The sequence below is a fragment of the Scleropages formosus genome, chromosome 20 (genome assembly GCF_900964775.1).
Source record: "Scleropages formosus chromosome 20, fSclFor1.1, whole genome shotgun sequence".
Lineage (NCBI taxonomy): Eukaryota > Metazoa > Chordata > Actinopteri > Osteoglossiformes > Osteoglossidae > Scleropages > Scleropages formosus.
This window is the reverse complement of record NC_041825.1, coordinates 21,433,547-21,451,419: the sequence shown is the minus strand read 5'-3', so window position 1 is coordinate 21,451,419 and position 17,873 is coordinate 21,433,547. Positions and strand designations below refer to the sequence as shown.

Sequence of the window (17,873 nt, the reverse complement as noted above, 5' to 3'; positions counted from 1 at the left end):
TAGCTAAAATATACACATCAGGTAAAGGAATCTAAGGAAAAAAGAGAGAAACACGCACAATTTTATAATGCATAGTTATTTAGCTACAAATATCATTAATAATATTCTTGCAAGCTCTTCATATCTCATGTGGGACACATTCGATCGAGGTCACATTACATTAGACTAGTGCGAAATCCACTGTCAGACCTTAAAAAAAAAGAAAAAAAAAACCTATTTTAATATAATTTTCCTAGTGACGAGAGGTCTCGCGCACACATTTCCCCCAAAATAATCTGCCGGAGATAACATATTTTTTTCGCCAACACTTTAGAGGATTGTATGTAAAAGCAATGTTTTATTGTTTATGAGTGGCACTGAGAAGCAGCTGACGACGTGCATTAAAACAAAAATAAATAAACAAAATCGGACCGCTTTTTTCCCGCCGTCACACGGGAGCCGCAGCACTGATACCCCGGATGCGCGAGTGTGCCCCAGTATTACAGTTCTAAAATAGAAACGATGGCTGTGACGTAGAAGCGACCCGCGCGCCGAGGGAGTCGAAAGTTCCAGGCGTTGGTGCGATAGGCAGAGACAGGAGCGTTCGCGCGCTCCGCCATTAACGTGGCCTGTCTGTATCCGTCCCGCTGGCCGCATGCTCGTCAATACGCTGCATTATGTAAGCGTGCAGCGCCTGTTACATAACCCGTCATTTCCTCTCTCTCTCTTCCTCGTCCCTCAAACCCCCTTTCTCTTAAATTTTACATAAGCTCTCCTACGTCGTGATCTATAAAAAGGATTTTTTTATTTAACAGTGGCATTTTAGCACAGTTCTGACGTACTTGTCTTACCATATTTATTGTGAGCTAGGGAATTTTTTTAAAATAGCAATATGTTATGAATATCTCATGCCCTATACATTTATATCCCCTACACGAGTATTTGCCTTCCTGAAGCCTTTTATCCCAGTCAAAAACATGACTGATTTTTTCACATAAAATATCCACACTTCTCCATGGTTCAGACATGTTCAGAATGTCCTCTATGGTTCAGACATTCTTGCTGAAAGTAAACCATGTGGCTTTCTTTTTTTAACATAGCCTACTGTAACAGTATGCTGTCTCTGCCTCCAGAAAGGAGTACAGAGCTAATGTCCATCCATTATCAATAAGAGATCCTCCAGGGACATAGTAGTGGTCCGGAGTCTATCCCAGAGACAGGCTGCTTGTCTATTACAATAATTCACTCATTCGCTCATGCACACACTCTTTGGGCAATTCAGAGTCACCGATCCACTTGAAAGACATGTTTTTGGACAGTGAGAGAAACCAGACCAACTGTAGGAAGCCCACGTGAACATGAGGAGAATATGCCAACTCCACACAGACTGAGCATGGTTCACATGTCATAATATCAATGTCAAAACCCAAAGTCCAGGAGCTGTGATTCATTAGCACTACTCATTACCATCACAAAAATAGTGTAAAAAAAATTAAATGGATGGATGGTTGTCATCAATAAGAACAACTGACTTCTGAACACCTGTGCTGGTTGACACAACCTACACCTTCACCCTTGTCTCTTTCCAGATTGTCCATTTAGGGATGGGTTGTGGTTGTATCTCAATGAATGTAGTTAAACTTTATTTTAGGTTACACCTTTTTCAAGCAAATAGTTGTGATTTCATTATAGGAAGAATCTTATTTTTAAAACAAGTTAGTTCTCAGTCTCGCTACAGTCTTGGTGTTACTGACCCTGGTCTCTCATTTTGCAGGAGGAACAGGTTTTTCTACCACTGCTGCAAAGACCATAGCTGCTGTCACGTACCTGACTTGTACCTGAATTCATCCATCTAATGGTCCTGGAGGATTTGTGGCAATGTAAGATAAGCATGCTGCCAAATGGTAGCCTGTCATCTTGTGAGCACAACTGACTTATATCCCAGACTTACAACCCTCTTCCACTGTAATGACCTTCCAAGCAGCACAATAATTAAGGACCTGCTGTGGTAACCAAAAGTGTGTTGCTAAATACTCATTTACTGTCATATTTACATTCATTCAACAGACACTTTTCTCCAAAAACAGGAAATACGAAAGTGATTTTGATAAATGCTGTGATGCAAATTTATACAAATTTATATAGTTATTAGCAGATCAGCAGAGAACTGTTTCCAAAAAAGATGTGTTCTAGGGGATTTAGCAGTTCTCCGTGGAAGAGAGAGCTCATTCCACAACACTGGGGTGAAAACTGAAAACTTACAGACTTTCGCTGTTATGGAGACGTATATGAGGATACAATGACAAAGTTCAAGCAGTGCAGATTTTTGTTTGTGTACTCAGCAATTCACAGCCATCCAGGGACCAAATCCAATGAATTGCATCCAAGTCAAAGTCCAAGTTCTCGTCCATAGCATGTCTTCAGCATACTGTTCTTATTACCCTGTCACCTTTTCAAGTCTCCTTATACTCAATTGCCCACATTTACATGCTTCCATGTATCACTAACTGAATGTATCACTCTAAATAAACTCTGCACTTGAGTTCATCACCATCCCCTACTCAGTATGTTTATAGCAGGGACCCTCAAGCTGCAAGCGCTCTCCATGGAGTGTAGCGCTGTTTCTGGAGTATAGGGAGTGATCAAGTCCTGTAGGTACTGAGGTGCAGATCTACTGACCATCTTGTATGCCATAGCAGATGCTCGATCTTGACACTGGCAGCCACAGGAAGCAAATGGAGAGAGATGAGAACTTTTCTAAGAAGAGTTCTTGTTGTTTTACTTTTTAGCAAGGTGCTTAACCAAGACTGTTTAAAACATGTTTGACCTTCTTTGACCTTCTTTGACCTTCTTTGACTGGACTTAATTGAGAGGGAACAAATAAACTCTGCATTAATCAACATTACCTTTTGACTCAGTGGTCAGGCAGAATAATGTGACTGTGAACAGTGTACACTTAAATACTTATTGTCAGTTTTTGGTTTTTGTATAATTCAGTGTGTTTTTGTGCTAGAATGAAGTACTTTCAATGGCTTTTCACAGAGAGAGCCTCTCATTAGCCCATTGACTCACATCGCTATCAGCACTCACGAGTTCAAATGTTCTCCTAAACATATTGTCACATGTGAACATTGAAAAAAAACCCTCTGGAAAGCATGTAAAATGTACCACACAGCATTTTGTTTTGTTCGATAAGGCTGTCAGTGCTGGTCTCTTGTGGAAAGGGTCCCAGCGCTGTACAGAACACACTGCCCTGGGTGCCATTGTGAACTGAATGACCTAAGAACGCGGGTGTCCAGCAAACCGGTGCCAAGCCCTCAGTTCTGCAGTCACTCCATACCAGGACACCTCAGGACAATTATCTACCCCAATTCCTCCACAGCGAGCACAATAATTGCAGTATAAAGTCAGGTCATCCAGACCGTTTTCTCCACTCTCTCACCCTCGCTATCTCATCAAATTCCTGTATAGTCATCTAGGTCACAAAGACAAAAATTGCTTTGTGTATGTCTTTTTTTTTCCTTTTTTTTTGGCATGATGGGGGACAATTGCCATGTTTATTTAGGTATCAATTTACCCATTTCCCTTGGGCTTAATTAGGATTCAGAATTTATTTTGAGACCACAGCCCAGCTTTACCACATGACTTCACAGCCATAGTTGCACAAATGGGTCTATGTGTTCTGGTTCTGTTATTCCACCTGTGACTTGTGTGTGGGACTTGAACAGTTAAAATGCTGTAATGGGGGGCAAGCTGTATAAAAAGTTGAAGGAACGTGAAGAATTGAGTTCCTTGCATGGGCTGTCATAGCGTTCCCCCCCCCCCCCCCCATCTCTTTCACCTGTTACACAGTTAATGAAAAACAAATAAGGAATTATATTACAATCATAGTGTAAAGGTAAGCAAAGGAGGACTATCTTGTTATGGTTTAGAAGGACAGCATTCTGGGACATGCTGTTTTCCACAGTGAACCTTTGCTTACTCATACCGTGCTCATTTTTGACAGTTTTGTTGTCACTCCCAGAATCTGCTGGTTTTCTCTTAATATGTATGACTTGGTCTTGGCCTTACTGCCTAAGCTTTCAGGTTTCCATCAAAATTAGTCAGACCTGTTTAACATGATGTTTTGAGACTTCTCAAGTCACACATGATTCAGTCTTTAATATCAAATCATAACAATTAAGTGTAAATTATTGTGCATGTATGGCAAACTGCTGCCCCCACAATCTATTAGAATCAAATCACACCAGCAATTTGCTGCATTAGGAGTCATTTGTGATAGATGTAGAAGGCTTATGGGAACCTATCCATATCATCTCTGTATTCACCCGTCTGTAGACAACACAAAGTTTTTGCTTATTGATCTTCTTTTAAGCAACAGTATTCCTCCTCATTTAACATTAAACGCAAGTTTACTGTTACTATCTTATTTTCTATATCTCCCACACAAATCCACCTGCTTTGGCTCCACATCCTAGCAACCAGCAGTTGTTGCTGCAGTAACATGGTGATGTAAGTGTGGGCCAGGAATAGCAAAGGAGGAAGGAGGTCCTGTCTTCAAAAATCCAGTTCAATTTGCAGTGGTTAACACTCCTTTATTATTTTGTGAAAGCTGAAAGTCAAGGTGAAGAACTCATAAGGTTCCCAATTGTGCAAAGGTGCTGGCTGTTTAACAGTGAATGTGCATTCATTACTTGGCATGAATAGAAATATATATAGCTGACAACATAGTCAACATGCAGTATGTGTGTTTAAAGAAGGGTTTTGTTTCCCAAATACATCATACTAAAAAAGCTGTACCTTAATTGTTTTTAAATTGAGCTGCTATCATTGAAACAATCCCATGCAGTGAAAAGGCTCAGAATGTAGCAGAGTCTTGTTATGAAACAGACTTGGAAGTTTACAGAGTGAGTCATGGTCTATTTATAACAACCACCATACATGTCATACATACATTTATTGTGTCAGACTTTAGAGAACATAGACTGCTCCATCACTTTTCCTCTCCTCTCAAGCACTAGCTCACACACACTCACTAAGACCCTACGCATACAATTTTTACAGAAATTTCTTAGAATTAACATATTTTACCAATGACATGTAGCAGAAATAATGGTGTACCATTAATATAATCAAAGGCATGCAGTATTGTACTCAACAAAGGTTTTTCAGAAAAGGTTGACCTTTAAACTCTTTTAAACTTTGAAACTTTAAAAAAGGCACTAAATAATTTTGACAGTAAAACCTTTAAAGTCAAGTTTTGCAGTTGAATCCTTACATCAATATACGAGAAAAAAAAAGAATTATGGCAATATTGGTCAAAGAACAAAAACATTAAATTAGAAGAGGACTGTTGATATTCATGGTTTGGAAATCTCAACCAGCCATGCATTCAAACATCCATTTTCCACATAACGTATCCTAGTCAGAGTTCTGGCTGAACTCAATCATACAAAAATCTTACTATATTTAGAAATGTACTGAGTCTAATCACCTTACCTAATCCTTTATCCCTACCACTGCCAAATATTCCCTTTGATTTGGAACTTAAACCTCTATTTTCAAACATTTGCAAAATTGATGTTATTTTCTTGCTGCATGGTGAATATCAACAAAACAACCATTCAGTCAAAAAAGTATTTCATAAAGTATTGCATGGACATCCCAAAGCTTGTTAGAATACAATGTCTGTCTACAGTAAGGACAGTCAGTTCCATTAAAATTGTAATTCAAAGCTGCTTTCAAGCTTCACCAGAGACAAAAAAGTTTCCAACTGACAAGGAAGCAGCAGAAAGCCACTAACATTTTTGTTTAAAGAAAAAAAACATGATTGTTTGTTTTTGTATTTTGTTAAGGCAATAGTGCCATGCCAAAACCAGCAATTTGCACATGACAGTAAAAAAACTAATGCTGCTTACAGACACAATCTGTAAGGAGATTGTAGGCAAGGAAAAACCAAAGCAGTGGAAGAAATAGAACAGGTGAAATGCTGTTAAAGGATCTCTAGCTGCACAGCGGGAGTTACACTTTTTATTGTCTGTTTTCTCCGAGGTGCAATAGAGCACTCAAGTATAGCAGCACAGCAGTGGCAGTTAATCAACCATACGACACTGGGGCAAGCTATACTGTACTGAAATGCAGTCAACACAAAAAAATAAAAACTGTGTCTTACAGCCAAGGAAAAGAAAAGCAAAACTCCATATTGATTGCAGAAAATAACTTTTACACTGAGCTCAAATACATTAATCTTTCTAGTTAAAATCAACAGACAACAATACTCAAATGCAGATGAAAACTCACTCTGTAGTTAGACAAGACAGAACATCAGGGGAACAGTTGCCATCCCTGTTTTGCAAGTCTAAGGCTGGCTTTCATATGGATCATAATCAAAGTAAATAAGTACTACAATAATGGGTAACAGTGACAGAACAGAATGCATCAGAGGGTAGTTCAGTACAGTACAAATTACACTATGTATATAACAGTTTCTGGCTATTTCTAATAGATTCATGCATAACAAGAAATTAATAATTACATAGAGGGGAAGTGAAGACATTTTGGGAAGGTTTTACTGTGCGTCTGCTTTCATCTCCTTATTTTTACCATCTACATCTGACAGCACTTCTCCACTGGCAGTTTCTACGCCTCAGTTGTCTTAGATTGTTACCCAAACTGCCATAATGTGGAGTCTGGACCTTTGCCAGAATGCAGGATTAGATAAAGCTTCAGAAAAGAGGGGGGCATTGAAGAACAGGAGTGAGGGCGGTTAGGGTTGATCGGGTTGGGGGCAGGGTTTGTATAAGCCATTTCCCTCAGCTGACCCACAATTTCTGTACAAAGTCAAACAGGGCCTCTGCACTTTCTGCTTTGTCTCAGTGGGACACGAACCTCGCTCATTCTGTCGAGGTGCTCTACGGGTGCGCGGTGGGCGAGGGTTCGGGGCAGCAATACCACCTCAGCTTCAGCACATTAATCAGGTCAAACAGATATACTGCAGCTCAGCAGAAAAAAAAGACCCCCCAGAACAGAATGTCTTGGCTGATGGTTTTTTTATAGTACTCTTCCTAACAAAATCAACCTGGTGGATATTTTTACAAGAAAAAGACCTGCACAAACATGCCCAATGTTTTCCACAAAACGGTGGCATCAAACAAGCAAACTGTGCTTTAACAATAGTGCGTCTGCATCTAAAGCTCTTTGTCTGCGTTAAAAGCATATGCATTGAGTTGTACGTTGCTTTGAAGAAAAGTGTCTGCTATCTGAATAAATAGAATGTAAAATAATGTTGATGACTCATGGAGTCTACCCTGGAAACACAGGGAATTAGGCTACTCAGAGTACACCCTGAATGGGATATAAGTTTGTCGCCAGGTAATATATTGATTGACTTTTACAATTCTTTCTGTTTGGCTTTATCCTTGACCTTTATTTAACTGGTTCCTCTTCCAGGGATGAATTATGGTGCAATCTGTAATACAAAAATGTACTTGTAATTATGTAGCCAGTTATGCAGCAGGGTATTCTTACCACATCATTTCCAGGTTAGTACTTTGCTTAAGGATACGACAGCAGGAGAAGGGTTTTAAACTATTAACTTTCAGGTTGCAAGAGGACAGTCCTGATCAATACACTACTTCAGCAGAATCAACATAACTATAGCTTTCATACTGAGGTGGGATGAATGTATTTTTCACTGTTTCAAGAAATGAACTACATTCTGCAATCCTTCTTTATTGTACTCTAGTTTTAGTGAATAATTACATTTATGTGTTATTTACCAGTTTTTTTTTTTGTCACTAACAAAATGCAATTCTTTGTTCTTCTAACATGCTTCAAACATCTAGACCAAAGGGCATAAATTCAATTATTTTGAATTATTTTCCAATAAAAGGATTTGCTGTCAACTCAGCTATCACACAAAACAATCTTTTCAGAAAGTTAATTATCACGGAAATACCAATGAGTTAGTGACGACAATAATATGTATGCAAATTGGTTAGGATTTAAGTTGGCAAATGGCAACGTTTGGTCTTCTGCATAGGACATGGAATTTGGGATTTTTTGTGCGGCTCCACATCTCAGATAGCCACTGATTAACTATTTCCTGTGTTCAGTCTGGCATCACACAGCAGGAGCTTTGCAAAAAGAATCTGTCTTGGGGTAAACTGACCTGGAGTGATAATTTTTTGGCTTATCAGGTGCTTTAAGAGATGCATTTATACTGTTCAAGTACAAAACAATTATATCTTAAACCATATTTAAAACTATTTAACACAGCCAAAACCTTCCCAAAACATACAGTGTGGACAAAATAGCAGGAACACCTAACAATACATTCATATGAAAGACATAATCAGGATATGGCCACCCTTTACCTTCAGAACAACTTCAGTTCTTCTTAGAATCCTGTCATATAAGTCTTGAACTGAGTGTACTGGGATATTGCACTATTATTCTAGAAGATAAGCTTCCAGTTCTTTGAGGAATGAAGGAGGTGAAAATTTACATAACTGCCCATAAAGATTCATTGATGTTTATAACTAGTGATTGAACTTCACCCTGGTGTTGAGGAAACCATTCTTGAATTTGTTTACCATGAGTAGTGAATAGTGCTTGCATCATAGGGTGGACCTGGCCCCATAAAATGGCCTCATATTCCTTGGGTGTTATATGATCATGCAAAGCAATCATCTTATTTAATGACTCCCTTGAGATGGGTGTTCACACCATTATAGATGCCAACCCTGTTTACAACTGGCAACAGACACTGTGGGTTGAAGGTATCCTTTGGAAACATAAGCCCATCTGGATGTGGGAAATAGGGTTAAAGATGACTCTTCAGACCATATGACCTTTATTCCATTGCTCAGGAACCCAGATTTTTGCAGCCCATCTATAAATTCCAGCTTTGTGAAGATGACAAACTGCAGTCTGAGACTGGGAAACAAAGATGTTCCCTGAATTATGTGGTAATTTTTGAGGCTGAACTTGTACTTTTTAGCAACTATCCTGTGAAATGTTTGTCAGTGGGCTGCAGCTTGGAACCACTGTTCCTCTTTGTCCATGTTTGTCATATACTGTTGTTATTTCTGAGACTGTTTCCCTTAACACATTAAATAATTTTGGCAGATTTTATGACTGATGCACCTACAATTTGGCCATGATTTGGCTTCTGTGGAACACATTGTTGTCACATGTTGCTTTGAAAACTTACATATTAAAGGGCTAATTGTCAGACCTCTTTCATACTGTAGCTGACACATACTGCTAAATGTCTGTCAACCTGATACGACTCCTTTGCAGCTGTGTTTGCAATAGTGATTTAGTTATTTCACAGTTAGATTCCTTTTTCAAGTGGTCTTTCTGTGCACCGCCTGTATATATGTGCTGTAAATCTACATGACTTCCAATCCCAGGCTGTTCAACCATAACATTATCTCTTCTGAACATGCTGAGCTGGTTGCTATATTTCCATCTAATCTAGGCACAATTATAACTTTTAATTAATTTTCCTCATTAATAGTTAAAAAGTTTATGTTTACTATACAGTAGGTGTTACTAGCAGGTGTGTTAGAAGAGATCTTTCATATGCACCGTATATCAAAAAAGAAGTAGCCATCTGACAAGTGGGCTTTCTCCTTGATAGCCAAATTGATTTTCTGTAATTATGAAGATAAAATTCTGTAATACATCCTTTCATTAAATAAATATAAAAAAATTACTGAAGTGTTCATTTACGTTTATTCATTTAGTAGACGCTTTTCTGCAAAGCGACTTCCAATGAACTCTATGTAGTGTTATCAGCCCACACACCTTATTCACTGCGGTGACTTACACTGCTAGATACACTACTTACACTGGGTCACTCACTCATACATCAGCGGAACACACACACTCTCTCTGTCACTCACACACTATGCAGGAACCTGAACAGCATGTCTTTGGACTGTGGGAGGAAACCAGAGCACCCGGAGGAAACCCACGTGGACACAGTGAGAATGTGCGAACTCCAAACTGCCTGAGTGGGGGATCAAACCCACATTCTCTAGCACCACCCAGGCGCTGTGAAACAGCAAGGCTACTCAATGTGCCACCATGTTCAATATGCAATTATTTTTAAAAGTTGCCAGTAGCGAAAAAGAACAAGTTAATTTTGTCTCCTGTGTAGAACCACAAGTGGACTTCACAGCCTGTGGTGATGGAAGCAAGTTCGGGGTGAAGCAGGATGTTTAGTGCAGTATGTCAGCAGCCTTGGTTATTATCCAGGCAAGATGGCATTAACACAGATCGCTAGATGAACAGCTGTTCAGCGATTCTGCAGTCATAAATGTGAGTTCATCAGATGGAGCTGCTCTCGAGAGATTAAGACTCCAAACCACCGACTGCTCCGGTCTTGCTGTCACTATAATTTTGGGTCAGTGGTTGAGGTCATATGTTGCATGAATGGCAGGTATTTCTTGATTTTACATATTTCAAAAGGCCTTACATAGCAAAAGTTTTTCATTTTTACTATACATACCGCAGCCTTCAAAAAAAAACACCTTGTGAATACTGCCTAGGTGCCAAGAAAAAGTAGGCAGCCTCTATTTATATCCTTTTCTTATCTGCTTTCTTACTGATGCCCTTACCATTGACCCAAGGGACATAAAAAAGTTTGTTTTGGTGTTCAAGGAGAAGAATAATCCTATGCAGTCCTTATTCTGGCCTACACTAGAGCTGAAGTCCTTGACAAGGTGACTGTCTTATCAAATGTACATGGCCTGGGGTTACTGCTCATGCTGAGTGTTAGCGCAGGTTCAAATCTGCAGAAAGCAGAGGGCCTCCTGAGGTGAAACTGGATCAGTCACGTCCTCAGCTGCCTTATGTAACCACTTTAACTCTTCTTACTTCAAGTGCTATTCTATGCCCATCTTTGCCTGCATGATAAAGGATTGTCGACGTGCTTCAGTAATTAATGGTTATGGACATCATAAGAGGAAAAATGCTTTGCACGTTTACAAATCAGTTACCATGTTCTGTTGCGTGTCCATTGTACACTGTGGTCTAGGTCAAAGCTTCCAGATGATGGCAAATTAAGTTCATACATTTCAAGTTGAAGTTATTCCCTTCAAGATGTGGACTGCTTCTGATCCGTGGCTAGCAACCCAAAGTGGCTGAAATCTTAACTCAAGTCAAGACTGAGTCTTTATGTGGACTGGTAAGGAGATTGCTTGCATCAAAGCAGTGATTAACTCCTGTAAAAAATCAATCTGAAGCCAGGCGAGCTATAGCATCGGATTGGTTTTTAACTCAGATCAGACACATGGCTCAATCTGAAGCAAGAGAATTAGTTTAGGAATTTGGCACCAGTGGAGGTGCTGTAGTGGAGCAATATGTTTAAGAGATTACTGTAAATGGTAGAAATGGGAGCTAATAGTGCCAGTTCTTTCCAGTTTCAGGTCAAATCCATGTTTTGGTCATTTGGGTCTTATACAACCAATTTGTGTCAAGGAAAAGGGTACATTATATGTTTGGAGGCAATACAGAAGCTGCACGAAGGCCACGGTGTTCGGTAATTTCATACAGAATTAATAGTTAACAGCGGACCTTAAATATGAAGTTGGTTAGACGCACAAATTATTAATGAATGTCAGAAAATGATATGGATTCATTTAAGGTCAATGTATAACATAATTGCAGCAAGAGCACTTGTAACATTAATTATAATGCATTTTTGCTAATAATTCATATTTATATGCTATCCACTGTGGGATATACATGTAACATAGGTATTTGTTGTTTATCTGCAAACCTACCTCGCATAGCTCAGTTCTGTGAACAGATGGATATTGGCTAAAGGCAACTGAAGCGTGTTCAAGGGCACAACAGCAGTCCCACTCCTTCCCCCTCCAAAAAGCAGTTTGAACCTGACAAATCCAGGGAATTATCTGCTACACCACCTGCTAACCCCTCCTCCTCCTCAACAACCAAGATAAATAACATCCATATGGACAGCACTGACCCAGAGTTTGCACTGGTAACTGTAGTTACTGGTCCACCTGTGAAAGTCCACCTGATCTGGATAGGTCATTCATTATCTTCTGTCTTGGATAAATCCAGCAGGTGTAAGGCTGGGAGACTCAATGCACAGTATTGATCCTAAAAAAACCAGGGAATCCTAGCCTTGACTGATACTGTCATTTGGAAAGAATGGGGATTAAGATTTGATTTAGGGGCTTCCCTTGACATGTGGAGCACCAAGGAGGCAGGTAGAAACAGTGTCATTGCAATGATTTGAGTCAAACATGATGAGGATTAAGATTAGTACAATTTACATTTACTTTTACAGTTATTCATTTAGCAGACGCTTTTGTCCAAAGCAACGTACATCTCAGCAAAAGTACAATTTCTGCATTACATTAAGAGAAAATTGACAGTTGACCCTGTTACTTCCTTTCTTGTCTGCTGTCCTTGTTCCTGGGGTTTGTCATCATGTAAAGGAGCTGGCTTGTAAGGTGTCTTCTCTATTCAACATAATACCCCTCATGGTTAGAGTGACTTTTCCTTAAAAGGGTCAAAATGCCAACTTCACGTAATTCCACTAAAGGAATATATGCATCGTGTAAACTGCTTCTGTCAGTTTTAATGCTCAAACATAATTCGGGTTACATCTTTTTACTCTTTTTAATTAAGATGTCCAGTGAGGTTCACTGTATTTTTGTTATGTACCTTGCTCGTAGCCCTTCCTGGCACTCAAGTTGGCAACTTTCAGACTGCAAACCCCTCTCCTTCGCCACCCTGCCACCTACTGGCCTCCGAGCAAAAAATGCTAATAGACACAGCATCTTTGTCAGCAATGAGAGAAAAGTAAAAGTCATGAAATGCAGGAGTGATTCTGGATAACAGACACAGCCTTCAGAGGAGAATGGGTGGGACAGGAATGTTTATCTTAGGCCACGAGGTTGTGACCTGTTTACATTTGTTAGGGTGGGCCCTTCTCAGAACACTGTGCTCTTTGGTCTCCATGTGGAACAACTAAAGAACAAACCAAAAACCCTGGAGCCTGGAAGCCCATCCATGTGAAACACGCCATTCAGGACATGTGATCAAATGTCTTACACGGCTCCTCCAGCTAAATATTCTATACATCTCAATACATGAGATGCGTGACAGTGAGATGGAGAAGAAAAAAACATGAAGTTATTACTTATGACTTAACGGTTACGGGGGAATTATGCTGATGAAGGCTGGGGGCGGGGAGAGAGGTGCGATGGAGGACGGAGAAAACACGCTGCTCCGCTACCTCACTCGGGATTGGAGGGTTTCCCTGCGGGGGCGGGCTCTGAGGCGGCAGAGGGGCGGGGCGAACCAGGCCTCAGCGCTCGGGCCGCGGGGTTCAGTCGAGGTGAGGCTGCGTCCTCGCCTGAACCCGCCGGCGGAAGAAACAAATAGGAGCCGCAGCGTTCGGCGCGCACCAGAACGAGGCGAGGCGAGGCTGCGGAGGAGCGCGAGCTATTGACCGACCCGACCCGACCTAACTTAACCCAACCCAGGCATGTGTGCGTGCTTCTTTCATAATACAGGCGAAAATAATCACACGTCCTTTGCTTAAGTAACTGCACAGGAGTTTCTGTCCGCACACAGGTAAGACCGCCGCCTGCCAGCCTGGCGCACTCACTCACTGTGACCGGTTTTACTCTCGAGCGCGATCGTGCGCGCGCCGGCTCTCGCAGTTCACACCCTCACACTCACTGACTGACCTGCCGTGCGTTGCAATGCCGGGAGATCATTTAGTTCGTTACATAGTGATGAAAGTAGGAAATACTATACTTGCAGTGTCAGGAGTGATGGGGAGCGGTGAGCTTTTTTTATTGAACCCAGCCCGAGTTCCTAAGTGCTCATGGTGCGTTTCGTTAAAGACTAGAGTGTGTGAAAACGGAGTGTTCCTGAGTTCCCGGCAGGATGTTGACGCGCTCCGCGGCGCGATGTGCGCGAGCGGGACGCTCCTGCTGCTGTAATGTTGCGTAACGCGACAGTCAGCAGCGCGCGAAGCGCTCGTCTCCCGCGTCGTTTACCGTTAGCCAAATAACTGTGCGCGCAGCGTGCGCCCGTGGGGCATGTGTAGTGTGCATGAAGGCAGTGAATGATAAGTTTGGGTGAGAGCAAAACGCGTGTCGTGCGTTTCAAATTGTTCAGCACTCAACTTTATTTCAAGAGTCTCCGTCAATAACATTTACACAGTTGTAAGATCATATGCTATCTAGCATTTGCCATAATAATGTCGCAGTTGCCTCAGGATTCGGAATAACAGCTGATGAGCTTCTGCCATGAATGAAATGGAGCCATAAAAAGTCATAAAGCCAGATTAATTCTACTTCTTAGGGTATGAGAAGTTCCTTTGACAATATAATCCAGTAGTAAAATGTGGATATCTGTCACTTGTGTGATTAAGTCCAAGTAAGTTATATAAGTTTACCTATATGGATTTAGTAAAGTTTACTTGTGTAGGTTATAATTAGTATACACTTGTACTATAAAGATGCTACTGGGTTACATAACATTGTGCTGTAACAGATCTTACATAACATGTAGGGACATAAATCTCCTCACAAGGGTTCTCTCTCCTGTTTGCCAGTAGGTGGAGCTGTTGGTGTGTAGAACCGGGGTCTCTTCGGGAAGGACATTCCGGCAGTTCTAGCAAGTCAGACTTCTTTCTCCCCTTCATACCATCATTGTCGCTGGCCGAGTCCTTCGGACCCACCGAGTGTGTGCAGACCTCGCAGGACACACTGAGTGTGTGTTAGAGTTGGATATACAAGACATGATGGACCCAAGCACTGGTGCGCTACAGGAGCTGGTGTCACCCTTGCCGTCGTCCGCGGTGGTACCGGAGGCGGCGCATTCCGACGGAGCAGCCTCCTTCACGGATGAGGCCGTGTCCATCCTCACGTCCAGCAGCCTGCTGGCTCGCTCCCTGCTAGGTCGCTCCTCAGCACTGAAACGCAAGGAGAGCCCCAGCGCAGGCAACATGGCACGCCGCAAGCGCGAGTTCATCCCAGATGAGAAGAAGGACGAGGGCTACTGGGACAAGCGACGGAAGAACAATGAGGCGGCTAAGCGCTCACGGGAGAAGAGGCGCGTCAATGACATGGTGCTGGAGAGCCGTGTGATGGCGCTGCTGGAGGAGAACGCCCGGCTGCGGGCCGAGCTGCTGGCGCTCAAGTTCCGCTTCGGCCTGGTCAGAGAACCGGCTGATGTGCCGGTGGTGCCCATGTCCACCACTGGCTGTACGTCAGCGCCATCTGCACCACGATACTTTGTACCCCGTAGCGACGGGGGCCACCCTGCTACGGCAGCCCCGCCCCCGGCACCCCCACAAGGCTGCTTGTACGGTGGGGGTCGGGGCTCCCGGGATGCCGGTAGCCTGTCTGAGGACTCTGGTTTCTCAACCCCTGGCAGCTCCAGTGTGGGCAGCCCTGTGTTTTTTGATGACCGTATGAGCGAACATGGCAAGCTGTCCCCACACGGTGGGGAGGAGCCCGGGTATGAGCCACACCCCTGCCCCATGGGGGTGGATGGAGAGGGATTCCCCAGCGGCACTGGCGTGGGCCACTACTCCGGAGACCTGTCCCGGGAAGCGCCTGGGAGGCTGGACTCTGGGGAGGGCATGAAGAGCCTGCCCCACAAGCTACGCTTTAAGGCAGCAGGTGGAGCCGATGGCAGCGAAGCAGGGGGGGTGGGGTCAGAGAGCAGGCGGAGCCCCATGCAGCCAACGGGGATGCGGGATAGCGCAGGGGTACCTGTGAGGAGCCACACCCTGCTCAGCAGTCCCGAGGGTCCGGGGATGTGGCAGCAAAATGCACGGGAGGAAGGGCGCGAGGGGCGCGTGCTTCACGAGCAACAATACGGTCTGCAACTCTCGGGGTACGGCCTTGCACCCCCCCAGAACCAGGTGGACTCTCACTATCACATGGAGAACCACATTCTGAAGAGCCAGCTGAGCTCCCTGAGTGAGGAGGTGGCCCAGCTGAAGAGGCTCTTCTCCCAGCAGCTGCTCTCCAAGATGAACTGAGGGCCTCAGAAGGGCCCAGTGGCACTCTACCTCTTTTGGCAGAAGTAAACTGGACTGTGCAGAGGACAGGGGAGAGAGCCAGCAGTGGTGATGGGAGTCACTGAAGCTACAGCCCTCCTAAGCAAAGGCCCGGAACACAGAGGGAGACCCCCTCGAGAGACTTCTGGCCATTTCCGATGCACCGTCTGCAAACCGAAATGCCACATTCGCATGTACACCCAGGGGCTGAGGATCAAAGCCCAGGATGAGAAGCCCCACTTCAATACCTCACAGCCAGTTGATGCTGACAGCTCATACTTACACGCAGGACATTGTCACGGTGGGTTGGTGTAAACAGAATCAGTGTATTATCAGCTTGCCTGCGGTTACATTAGGAGCAACATGTTCATTTTGCCTATAACACTGTACCGTTACTACTGTCTCTGCCGCTCTCTCACTGTAAGGACTAATGATATAAGAACACCACTCTCCTCCAAAGCCCCTGCTTTACATATTTTACATGCAGTGACTTTCCTGTCCAATAAGGAAGCTTTCTGAGGCTGTCATATTCATCTTAATTTAAAGTGATAGCGCTTTATTCTCTTATTCTATGTTTGGAGCGATTCCGTAGCGCTGGTGGAGAGTAAGGGCACCACACAAATTGCAGGAATCATTCTGACATTGCTGGAATTTGATCTTTAATGCGTAAGAAGCAGCTGAATTTAGGACTTGCCTTGCACTTACACGCTGGTGTGTGTGCGAACATTCAGCAACAGTAAATATCTGTACAGCCAGTCAAAGCACCCCAGCTCAAAGGCAGGGTGAAATTTAATGCTTATTTCACATGAACTTTGAATATATTTTGGGGGAAGCCTTAACAGTTTGGCTGGATTTGTGGTGAACTTGTGACAGAAGGCTCTGTGAGTTTCCTCCAAGTCAGGAGCTGCAGGATCGGCAGGTGCCCCTAAAGGATGGCAAAGGGTTGTGCTCAGGGCTCTGGCGAGCGGGGGAACGCGACCGCTCTCACGCAAGCGAAGACCGATTCACCGTGACACAAGGACGACCGTTGCTCCGGCTGACAACGCATTGGAATGTCTCGCTGCTTTCTCGTGACGTAAAAGGACACTCAGAGCCATGACATACTGTACCACTTAAAAATAACAACAGTATGACACCAGAACTGAAACATTAGTGCTACACATGAGCCATTGGAACCAGAAGGAAAACACACTTTTTTTAAATCAACCCTTTTGTTTCTTTAACATTACATTGTTTTACCACTGTGGACAGTCTTTTTCATATCGGTGTTAAAAGAGCATATTGTTTATTTTATTTAATAGCCATGCACTGTTGAAATCAATTTTTTAAATGTGAATGTCTTGTAATATAGTACTGTATATTTTCTGAAAATGTAAATAAAATCTTTTTTTTTTTTTTTGGGCAATGTTTCTCCCGAGTTTGAAGTTTACACAAAGCATAACACTCGTGGTTATATAAAGTGAGCTTTCGTTACATAATATTTACCTTTTTTTGGAGATAGAGAAGTATGAGCCACGTACTCGGCTCTGTTGAAGTGCCAGTGATCTCTTTAGCCGGTTTTACTCTGCTGTTATGACAGTTTTTGGTTCATATGTCAAGATGGTGACATTTTGCAAACTTGGGTTTTTAAGGTCAGCGTGAAAGTCATCGATGAGGATGCATAAACAGATGTCAGCATGGGACAGCGGCTTGGTGATGGGAACGGTGGCATCGCACGAGGCCTGTTGCAGATGTTTTCTGCAGGGCTTCTTCATCTCGGCACAGGCTGCGGAAAGCAAACCGAAGGCACTGCTCTCATGCCCCAGTCCTCATCACGTCGTTTCAA

General features: G+C 42.9%; 1 protein-coding gene across 2 annotated transcripts; it reads left to right on the top strand.

Moving 5' to 3' along the window:
- Window positions 1-13,354: 13,354 nt before the first annotated feature.
- nfil3-3 (nuclear factor, interleukin 3 regulated, member 3) lies at window positions 13,355-17,346 on the top strand. Of its 2 annotated transcripts, none has more exons than XM_018761587.2 (2): window positions 13,355-13,602; window positions 14,594-17,346. In XM_018761587.2, exon 2 carries the CDS (start codon window positions 14,780-14,782, stop codon window positions 16,028-16,030), a length of 1,251 nt encoding a protein of 416 aa, XP_018617103.1. In that variant the 5' UTR covers window positions 13,355-13,602; window positions 14,594-14,779; the 3' UTR covers window positions 16,031-17,346. The 2 variants fall into 2 exon arrangements, with proteins under 2 accessions (XP_018617103.1, XP_018617104.1); XM_018761588.2 differs by having other exon boundaries at window positions 13,589-13,602; window positions 14,597-17,346.
- The last annotated feature ends 527 nt before the right edge of the window (window positions 17,347-17,873 follow it).